The sequence below is a fragment of the Trachymyrmex septentrionalis genome, unplaced genomic scaffold, assembly GCF_001594115.1.
Source record: "Trachymyrmex septentrionalis isolate Tsep2-gDNA-1 unplaced genomic scaffold, Tsep1.0 scaffold89, whole genome shotgun sequence".
NCBI lineage: Eukaryota > Metazoa > Arthropoda > Insecta > Hymenoptera > Formicidae > Trachymyrmex > Trachymyrmex septentrionalis.
This window is the reverse complement of record NW_017306081.1, coordinates 617,580-629,314: the sequence shown is the minus strand read 5'-3', so window position 1 is coordinate 629,314 and position 11,735 is coordinate 617,580. Positions and strand designations below refer to the sequence as shown.

At 30.7% G+C, this 11,735-nt stretch overlaps 1 protein-coding gene across 1 annotated transcript in view; it reads left to right on the top strand.

The window, feature by feature from the left end:
• LOC108755581 overlaps positions 1 to 11,735 on the top strand; it is a 22,526-nt gene that overhangs the window by 6,581 nt on the left and 4,210 nt on the right. Inside the window, exons 3-5 of the mRNA XM_018498679.1 lie at positions 3,015 to 3,269; positions 8,198 to 8,311; positions 10,087 to 10,269. Coding sequence (XP_018354181.1) covers positions 3,015 to 3,269; positions 8,198 to 8,311; positions 10,087 to 10,269 — 552 coding nt within the window. The remainder of the gene's footprint in view (positions 1 to 3,014; positions 3,270 to 8,197; positions 8,312 to 10,086; positions 10,270 to 11,735) is intronic.

Below are 11,735 nucleotides of genomic sequence, written 5' to 3'. Positions count from 1 at the left end.
TTTATCACAGTTTTTTAAGATTAAGTTTGGGAAATTTGGGAGAATTATTAATATTTCAGATTGATTGCGTTGAAAGTCAGACCATCATATCGGCACTCAATTATTGTATAATAATTTCTGAAATTAATTCATTTAAATAAATAATATATAATAGTTCAACAGCTTAACATTCAGACTGATACTGAGCTGTTCCTCCGGGCCATTCCTTTTATCTTTTTGGTATATACGCTGCTTGTTGAAATGGGAGGGACGGGAGGGAAGAAGAGAATTGTGGGTGAGACACGGAAAAAACCCGCGAAACGCATAATCTTTATATATTTAGAAAGCACCCGTAGAAACCTCAAGAATATTATGAAATATTATATATATATTTTTTAAATTAGATCTTCCTTTTGCTCGTTTTTTGACCTATCTATCTTTTTAACCTACATATCTATAGTGCTTTACTGCGACTTGGACTCTGATAATTAATGTCAAATTTGTCAATATTTAAAAAGTGTATAGCAATAATTTATTTTTATATTTTTTTTTAAGAAGGGGAATATTTAAATATCTAATATCTTAAAGCTTAAAAAAGTCTTTGCAATAGCGGATTAATTGTGAATTACAAAATTGTATGTGTCAGGTTTGAAATGTAAACAAAGATAATTTAATTATCTTAAACTCGTAAGTATCTTAAACTCGTTAGACTAACCAATCAGGATTTCCTAACAAAACTATTTAATCAAACATATTTAATCAAATAAATGGATATTTATGAAATTTTATAAAACTTGTGAACATGTCTTCTAGAATTTACGATTGATATTTGCTAATGATTAATGATTAATGGATTTTCGATAATTTTTGCTAATTCTATTTTGTACTGTATAAATAAATCCATAATTATACCTACAAAATATATTGTTGTAAAAAGTTATTGGATCAAACACAACTTTGCACCATTCTAAATTTAAATGTGTAAATTTAAATTTATGAATCCCTATTTGTGGAATATATTTATAAATTATCGGTGTCGCTCAATAGTTAGGTTAAATAAATAGGTAATGTTTCATTAAAATATGTATATAAAGCTCAAGAGAAATTATTTATGCACGGAAGATTTTAATTAAATTGTAGCAATTAGTTTGTGTCGTATTATTTTATTAAGATTACAATAGGAATTAAAATTTCACATGTCTTTTTATTTAAAAAAAAAAAGGACAAAAAATGTTAGTTATTTGCAAAAAAAATGCTCAAATGATATATAATAGAAGAATAGTCTCAATTTACAAACTGACACCGATGGTCTCCACAAGACTTATATTCCCATCATACCATAAATAAAGTTTGACTTTTTAATACTAACAGTCCGTCTTCTCTCTCAGTCTGTGTTGATCCGCACTACTGAACGTACATAATAATCGACACGTAATGTCTGTCTTACACATTTGCGTTCTTTCTTTCTATATATATTCCAAAAGTTTTTTATTCCTTTTTAGACACGCTCGTTTGAATTTTTTACATATGATTTCTGGTGAGTTTTTATTATTTTTTATTAGATTTCCGGTATGTTAATTTATTTACGCGTAGATCTTTTTGTGGTAAGTTTTTAATTTATCTTTTTTATCAAGAGCTTTGCCAAGATATTTTTAATACATTTGACTGTTCAATCGTATGGAAATAATGTCGAACTCTACATGAAGATTCACCCGAACTGTGAATGTTTTGAACATGCGATCATTTGCGATAATTGATTTTATTCTACGATTTTTTCGTTATGTTAATGTCTGAAGAGGGCTCAATCCGGTAGTCGAAATTTGTAACTTGTAATTATTTTCTTAATTTTGATTTTATTTTTGCTTTATGTAATTTTACCTCTGTTAATTGTAATATATTCTTTTGTTAATTTCAAAGAAATATGTCGACTCTTACTTTGCCCGTTACTTATTATTATTTGGTTTAATATATAATACTTAATTTAACCTTCCAGCGGGCGCGCACGTGTTTTCCGTACACGCGCGCCGGTTTTATGAAGAGGATACGAGTACAGGCAAAATCTACAATATTTTCTGGGTCTCGATTTCTCAAGGTACCTTCGGTGTCTTTCGTTGTCTTTTGGGCCATCGATTCGCTCAGGTCGCGTTCTGTTAGCGTATGTTGTTTACGTAGAATCAATTTTTAAGATATTAGGGCATTTTTTCAGAAAAATGTTCCTGTAGAGGATACACAGGAATCGCTCAATGCCGGTGAAAAGCGAGGGAAGTGCAAGTTGTGGATAAATACAACCACCATCTTCAAATCCAATAAATACTTTCATTTTACTTGCAAAAAATATTTGACAATTATTTGTAATAATTATACTACGACTGAAAGCATAAAACTTTTTTTTATTAATCCATTTTCTAATAAAAGGTAATTTATTTTTTTTAATAAATAATTATTTAGATATCATAAACTTTTATCGCATAATGCTTATTTGGCGATATTACGAGTATGTTTTAATCTTTCGAATTTTTAATCTTATTCTGCGGTATTCTCTATACACGGCCCACTCCCGTTATGAAAGGGCGCGCGTCCAATGGAAAGTTAATTTCATTTACAAATATAAATATTTATTTCATTATCTTTTTTATAAAAAATCTTAGATTTGTTATTTCAAAATTTTTATCAAGCCGCAAGCGTAATTCGTCAAAGTATATTGGTGATTTGAAATGATAATTCTGCATATACCTGAAATATTCAGAAAATATCACATGACTAGCAAAACTATAAATCAATGTACAAGGACTCCTTACTGTTCAAAAAAAATTTGACGATAACAGAGCAGTGGAAGTCAAGCGCGAGAGTTGTTGCGCAATTATCGCAATTATCGTAAGCACGTCAATTTAGTAAAGAGTTTTGTATTATATCTGTATATTATTTGCACAACAATTACCGCGCCTGATTCCTATTGCCCCGTTATCGCCAAATTTCTTTTAAATTAGCAAAAATCTTTTATAAACTTTATTGAATATTTTTTGCTATTTTTACAGTGCGTACTTTTTGGTACTTTCATGATCTGGTTCGCCAGCATAACTATCAATCTGGGACCCACATTTCTTAGTGGGGCCTTAGCGGCGAACGCGGAAAGCAGTCATAACGCACCCAGCTGTCCATTGGTACATGGACCTTTTCGTCACTACATACTCAATGCTCTCTGGATTGTCATCAACATTATTTGCATAGCACTAACGCTCTTTCACTTACGAAAGTTACACAGAGATTTGACGAAAGCTAATGTCGAAGCGGTAAGCGGCTATATCAATAATAGTATACAATACATAGAGGAAAGCCCCTTATTATGAGATAGATACCTAATATGAGATAACGGCGTTTCTGCTAAATTAATAAATGCAATCTATTGGCTCTACCATGAATTTATTGCTCTTGGATTCAAAACTATTTAGTGGAAAATTCATTATTAGATGATGCCTGTAGTCTTGTAAAAAAAGATTTTAAAATATGAATGTGTCTTCAAGTTTCATTGAAATAAGCCTTTAAATCTTGTTTATTATTTAATAAGTAAATATTTGGTAATGAATTCTTCATGTAATGATAGAGTAAGAGCGTAATAATAAAGAAATACGCTATATTAAATTGTTTAATTACAGAAGTTAGATTTAATGATCGTAAAACCATAAGGCGTGGAAACCTTAATATGAGATATCCTGGTATTTCCAATAAATAATCTATGCTTCTATGTCATAGCGAAAATATTTCATATACCTGAAGTATAAATGTTTGTATATCCAAAATATAAATGTTATTTTACAATAATAAAAAGGAATGAACATCGAGCGTTTCTGCGATGCTTGGCTTGAACTATCTGAAGATGCGGTCTGGATACAGTGCATCGCATGCTCATTTTGCGCGCACACTGGTTATGTCTATTTTAGAAACATTACATAGTTTTTTTATTTGCAGTATTTTGCGTTTCATTGACGATTTCTCGGGACATCTCATATTAGGAGCACAATTTGTTGACTTTGTGATTTGCTCACTTTTTACATTTCATTAATTTTCAAAAAAAGTAAAACGTGAATTAAATTTTTTACATAACATTATCTTAATTATTAAATTGCCTTCTAAATAACCTATTATTATTTAAAATCTGCCCATAGACTTCTAACATTTATCCAAAATGACCTCAGTATCTCATAAGGATCTTTCCTATATATCAGTAGAATTAAAATTTTACATAACAGTATTTTTACACTTTTACAAGAACTAAGTTTTTTCTATTTAAAGATTTTCTAATAATAATAATAAGGAAATTTCAAGACTAATAAGAATCAGCACGGAAGGAGTTGCGCACAGTTATTGATTAGTAAAATTACTTCTTCGTACAACTGATGTTTTCTTTATTTCGTAACTTTGGACGTTTCAACTCACTTTGGAGTCATCCTCAGCAATATTACAATTAAAATTGATCAAAAACATTCGAAACAAACGATCTATCCGGAATGAGTCACTTTCAGATTCCCAAAACTGTAGTGGATTCTGATATGCAAATATATACGTTAAAATTGAATCAAATTAGTCAAAAAAAGGGAAAGACTCATCTCGAACAGAACACTCAACATATTATAAAGTTTTAGAAAATTGATTTCACTATGTGACAATTTATATCGATAAAATAATGACACGTGTCTCGAACATTTATACAAAGACAATTTCTATATTTTCTATTTGTATGTTCCGTGTGTCAGATACGTTTAACGAATATTTTATTGTACAGAGGTCAATTCAAAAGAAAACATTGTTGTGTCATAAATATTACATATACAAAACAGAAAGGCATACATTAAGTCATAAAATAAAAACTGTGAGATAACTGTGATAAAAATTTAAAAAAAGGGAAATATAATCTATTATAATTAGTAAATCTATTTAACATTATAACGTAGGCATGATGGAATCCATCTGTATCTGAACGAATTTAATTATTTCTTTGCAAATGTATATGTATTTTTTTCAAAATTAATCGTTTATTTAAATTCTTCTCCTTATCTAAAATTTTTACCGCGCCCCAATCAAATTCATATTTCAATTCATATTTCAATTTTATGATCAGTAATTATTGATTGCGTTTTTGCGTTCCAATTAATATGATTACGATGTTTCTAGTACGCAATTCTAATACATAATTTTCTACTCGTTTGCCCGACGTAGGATGCGTCACAGCCTTTACAGCAGATCTTATATATCACGTTTTTATTGGAATTTTTTGAAAGAACATTCTTCTAAATCCTATTGAACCTGTTCAGCTTATTGTTGCTGATTTTTAATTTTCATTCTTAGAAATTGATAGGAATCTGTCCGCTGTTGTCGATGTGTAAGGCATAACAAACCATGGAGCTTTTTTACTATTATTTTGATTAGTATCTGACTTTTGTTCAGGAATCTCACGCCTCGAAAATAAACATTTTAAACGTGAGGATACAGTTTAAAAAATGATCTCCAAAATGATCTCTGAATAGTCATTATTTAACAACATATTAATTATGAGCTCAATATTTTTTTGGTGGAATTTTAGTTCTGAGTAGCAGTGTTCTGTCTGTCATTCCTATTATTACTTCTTTTTTTTTTTTTAAGAAATAGGATGTGATGACAAAAAATTGAGGTATCATCCCGAAAAAGTTGCCTTATGATACCAATCAAATTCTAACCGATTATTGTTATTCATGATCGTCACATCCAAGAAGTTAATTTTATCCCCACCGTTTTCCAATGTGAACTGAAGTCTCATGTGGAGGGAGTTGAAAGTTGTTAATACTGAACCAATTAAATTGTCCGACACTGACATAATAATATCATCCATGTATCTAATGTAAAATGGCAAAGTTACTCCAATGGTGTCTAAAGCCATCGTCTCCAAATCCTGCAAAACTAAGTCTGCAACAATCGGAGACAGAGATGAACCCACGAGATGCTAAAATTCTGTTTATAATACTCATTATTAAAACTAAAATATGTTGAATTTAACACTAATGTCACTGCTTTAAAAATTTCATTTTTTGGATATACTAGTATCTTTTTCAATATTAACTCATCTTTTTACCACACTTTTTATTACCAATTCAATTGGGATATTAGTAAACAGTGAGACCATGTCTAAAGATATTAAAGAGTATTCCAATCCTATACATGTAAACCCTTCAATTTTTCGACAAATTGGAAACTACTGTCAACCTTACTGAAAGATTTATCAACATTTTTTTAAATAATATCATGCAAATAAATCACCAATGAATATAATGGACTATCTATTGATGAAATGATTCTAAAAGGTGCCCCCTCTTTGCGAATTTTTGGTTGGGCAATATATGTCCTTGATAAATTATCTTCATTGATTAAAGTTCTTTTGTAGATCTGTTCGGAAATATAATCCTTCTTTTTCCAACTAGTGAGTAACTCTCGAATATTTTTTGTTAATTTTTATTAATTTGGTGTATGTCTCCGGATCTCGAAGCATGTTTGTAATTTTTTGAATGTATAAGTTTTTATCCAATGCCACAGTCATGATGTTCCCTTTGTCAGTCTTGGTAAAAATTATATTTAGATTATTTTTTTATAGGTCGTATATTTCGCTAAAAAAAATCGTTTTGACGAGTTATTAAACAACGAGGAGGATAAAAAATTGTTCAGTATGGAGATAAATAATGCCTAATGTTCAAGATATTTCATAAATCTAAAGTTATTTTCTATGATCTTAATAAAATTTTCTATGTTCTATTGTTTGTGTTTTTCCGATATGCTAGAGGTAAAAAAAAATTATCACTTAAGACCATTGACTAGTCAACATGCGATTCAAAATCATCAATCAGCGCGCAGCGGTCTGGCGAAATGTGGCGAAATCGGTACACACATAAACACGAGCTCATGCACATGTGCTCTCGGCGCGCCAAAAGTGAGCACATATACATGGGCTCGTGCTTATGTGTGTTACAGCGCCTCGCCACGATAAATAGCTGAACTTATAAGCGTGGAAAAGTAATGTTTTGATAACGGAATTTATGCTGCAAGTCATTTCATTATTATTTGCTTAATTGTGAAAATGTGACGTATCTCATACTTATAAAAAACCTAAAGATGGACAAAAACTATCCTGAAATTTTATACGTATAAAAGTGTATATTTCATTCATTTTAATAGCTGTTCAAACCATGTTTCTGCCCGAAATTAGGTTCACTTTACCTGCCTTTTACGACCATTTACTGACTATTAAGGGAGAAAAAAACAGTTTCTGCCTATTTTTACAGGTATTTTAAAGCAATCTCGTCATTTAGATTTATCCAAATTGTTTTTATTTACAAATGGCTTGCAGCATAAATTAACATGTCATTCCTCGCTTCTGACATCACGATTCCAACATGACCGTCGTGACTAGCTAGGAGCCTTAATTGTAATAATTATATTTAAATATTAATTGTAAATATTATATTTTTTTGGAATAGAACCTCCTGTCAAATCCGTCTTTTATACTAAATAAAGAGGAATCGTAATTTATCCAAGAATTCACTAGCTTTAATTTTTACTTCCAATTTTTTTTTTTAGACGGGTCAACTGGAAATCATTGCGTAGAAAGTTTCTATTTATTAAAACGTCGTTATTCTCAACATTAGGTTTTTATTTGTCCATATTTACAAAATAATGTACTGGTTTAACGTCATTATATTTTCTTTTCTTATCTTTCTGAAAATCCATTCAAGTTTTTTTGTTAACCTAATTTCTTCCCTTTTTAATTGATTGTAAAACGTGGATTTTTGTTTTGCAAAAAATTCATTGCAAATGCTTCTTGGGATGTGATTCATAATATTTCTTCTAACAATAAGTTCAAAAATCTCTCTTTGAGAATGACAGATAGATCTATGTGCACCATTGAGTTTAATTTTTAGAATTCTTGAAATAAACTAATTTTTAAAATGATTATATTTATGTAAAGATCGAAAATGAGACAGATTGAGCTTATAATTTAACAAATAAACTGAGTGTTGGGAAACCATATTATACTTAATATAAGTTTTGACAAATTTTATGTCTTACTCTTAATAAAGAGTTTTTATAGAGGTATTTAATAGTATTTTAATAAAAAAGTATTACTTAATGTTATTTAATAATTGCTTTAATTTTATAAATTTCTTTTATGTTTACATAATACCATCTTTATCTCCAGGTACGAGTAGCCGGTCTTGTTACAACACTCGTTAATGTGACAGGAGGACATCAGGGTGCAACAAATGCGTTTACAACTGAAGACGGTGACACAAGGAACGGTACGACACCAAAAGTAAGTCAATTACGTTAATGATTTTCAACAAAGGAGCATATTTCTATATAGGGTGTTCATAAAAAAGCATTCAGCATTTATAAGGTACCACATACCACACTAAGTAAAAAAACCGGAAACTTATATGTTTGAATAAAGTAAATATTTCCACATTGTATACCTAATATAACTCGTTTTAATTTGTGACCTGGATTGTTTCTATATTTATTATAATTATCATAACTCACGTATTATCTTTTCTGTGTTTTATGTAATTGCATGCGATATGAAGATTTATCTCATTGTCAGTATTTATAAACCGCGTTCTGAATGTTATCATTCAATTTCCATATATACTTTACAATGAAAGATTTTACCGGGAAAGATTTTAAATTGGCATCAACAGGCGATTGTGACTAGATGAGCATTATGAGAGATCACCTCACTGGATCTGTAATTCTCTTAAATAGGCTACCAGGTACTGCTTATTTCAATTTTTCTCTTTCCGCGTCGCATGCAACACGTAGGAATCAGCTAGTCGGTCACGATACTATAACATATTATACAAAATTGTTTATATATATTTTAGAAACAGTTTAATTTTCGACTTATGTTTACATCATTTATATATATTAACAATAAGACTTTTTTATTCAGTACAGTGTGTACCACTCGCCATATAAAGCGTTCATGCTGAACGCCTTATATATGTGTGCTAATAAATCTTTACAAAATCCTTTCATTTTAATTGGCAATTTAAATAATAGTTTCATTTTTTTCCAAAAACCGCATTTTAAATATCACTAACAATACTTGTATTTTGACAATCAGTTTTTTTTTATGTGTATATTTTTATATGGGATGAAAGTAAAAAGTCCCGGATCGGTGAAACATCTTGAAAACTAAGCATTTCTGAAAGAAATGTTTCCTACAAAAGCTGTAGGGTTTTATGATTTAAATGATCTATTCACTGATCTGGTCAGTCTGATTTTGGGTCAGTCTGACCACACGGTGTTCGACTAATGGCTAAAACCTCTTGAATATTGTTCAAGATCATGTCCTGGATAACATTTGTTAAGATCAAGGTCATTGGAGATTATTTCTCTTATTTTCATTTTTATACAATATAAAAATGAATTTTTAGTTATATAAAAATTAATTTTTATATAAAAATGAAAATAAGAGAAATAATCTCCAATGATCTTGATCTTAACAAATGTTATCCACTTTTCGAGTTATAAGGCTTGAAAGTTACAGTACTGCCGGCATTAATATTACGTAAGATGCCTGATCGACGACTAAAACCTCTTGAATGTTATCCAGGACATGATCCTGAACAACATTCAAAAGGTTTTAGCCATCAATCGGACACCTTGCGTAATGCCGGCGGTACTATAACTTTCAAGCCTTGTAACTCGAAAAGTACTTTATGAAAAATAACTTTATTGTAGTATTTTGAAAAGCTCTTGACATCAGCCATTAGATTCTGGAATCAAAAATAGGGTGTGCCATTTAAAAAAATCGATGTGACTTTAACCTGACCTTGGCGACGCCACCCAAGGTCAGACTGATCAGAACAGTGAATAGATCATTTAAAACCCTATCACTTTTGTAGGAAACATTTCTTGCGGAAATGCTTAGTTGTCATTTCATCGGTCCGGAATTTTTTACTCACCCTGTATACCAATAAATGTAACGTATGTATTATACATATGTAAACCAAGGTATAAATGAAGAAGAAAATGAACCGTAGCATGTGAGGGAGGATTTAAAATTATTTAGAAATAACGTTTCAGAGAACGGGTGCCCTCGAGGAGCACCGGAAAATGAGGAATTATCTCAGGCGAATGGAACACGAGGGTGTACAAAGGGTGAAAATGTTCCTGGTCATAACAGCAGCATACGTCTTATTCTGGGGACCATTGTTTTTTGTTACCTTGGTGCATCATCCTGCTATAGGAAATCCTATTGGTTATGAGGTAATTAAACGTATAGAATGCTGCGATGAGATAATGGGAAGTTTGTATCCGCGTTCGCGTTACTTCCGCGAAATTTAGACATTATCGATATTTATGTTCCTACAAATATCTCCCGGTCATTACTTATCTTGCTTGTAATGGCGCATTTGTACGCTGCACTTGCGATAATGGTGTGAATATTAATAGCTCGGCATACAAATACTTGCTACACTTTAGCGGATCGAACTTCGTCCTTATAAAAGCAACAATGATATGTCACGTTGTTTATTCATTCCGCTAATGTACTCTCTTATTCATTTCAAAAGATACATTCGCCAGAAATAATCGATGGCATACTAACAGCTTATATAAGTTGTTATAAATATAAATGAATATAGCTCAGCTGACGTCACACAAGTAGATTTTATGGCCGAAATCAATTACAAATGTCGAAGTTAATTGTCTGACCGCGACGAAATGAATAAATGAATACAAATCTCTCCTTTCTTCTTTCTTTATTTCTAATAATTACAATTCAATATTATATATGATTCTTTAAATAATTATGATACCGCAATGTCTAAAATACACGTGTAAGATACAACAAAACTTGCCAAACAATTTTAGTTCCACTTCTGATAACGATACATTTGTTCCAATAGGAACAAATGCGAAAACTTGGCGAGAAAACATGAAAATGTAAGTTGCTCGACCGTGCCAATATAGAGTTGTACGTGAATCACTCGAGCGAATTCGCAGCTATCAAGTAGTGTTCTTCCAAAGAATCTTTTTACCAGAATATAAATTTTCAAGAAAGGAAAGTCTCCACCGAAAAACACGTTGAGTGACTTGAAGATATCGCGCAGCGGTTTTGCGATATAATGTCGTAGCAGATGCACAAAATAGCCGCATTTTATCTTCTCAATGCGCAATAAACTTCCGGTATTTTGACAAAATGAAGACCACGATATAGTGAAAAGCATAATTTAAGAAAAGATAAATTTTCTTGTTTCCTGTCTAAATATGTATAAACTCTGAAATGTAGAAATTTTATAATATGCTTTGACGTAAAGATCTTTTTAAAAAACAAAAAATATATATTTACAGGGTAAATGAAAATCTGTTTCCTAAAACTGACGATAAATATTTTATAAACAGATTCTTTGTAACATTTTAAGAAAAGTTTAATACAAGAAGTCGAGGCTATGAGTTTTTAAATGGAAAGAATTTAAAAATTACGAATGACGCGCACTCAGAGATGGCGAAATGGTCAAGATGAAGGTATTTCTTCATGCCTTTGACAATAATAAAATTCAGATTTTTTACACACTATCTTACCATCTGCACCCTAAGAGCGCGCGAAATTCTAGCTAGCCCTATCATTCGTAATTTTTAAATTCTTTCCATTTGAAAACTATCATAGCCTCGACATTTTCGTGTTAGACTTTTCTTCTTAAAATCTAACAAAGAATCTGTCTTTAAAGTAT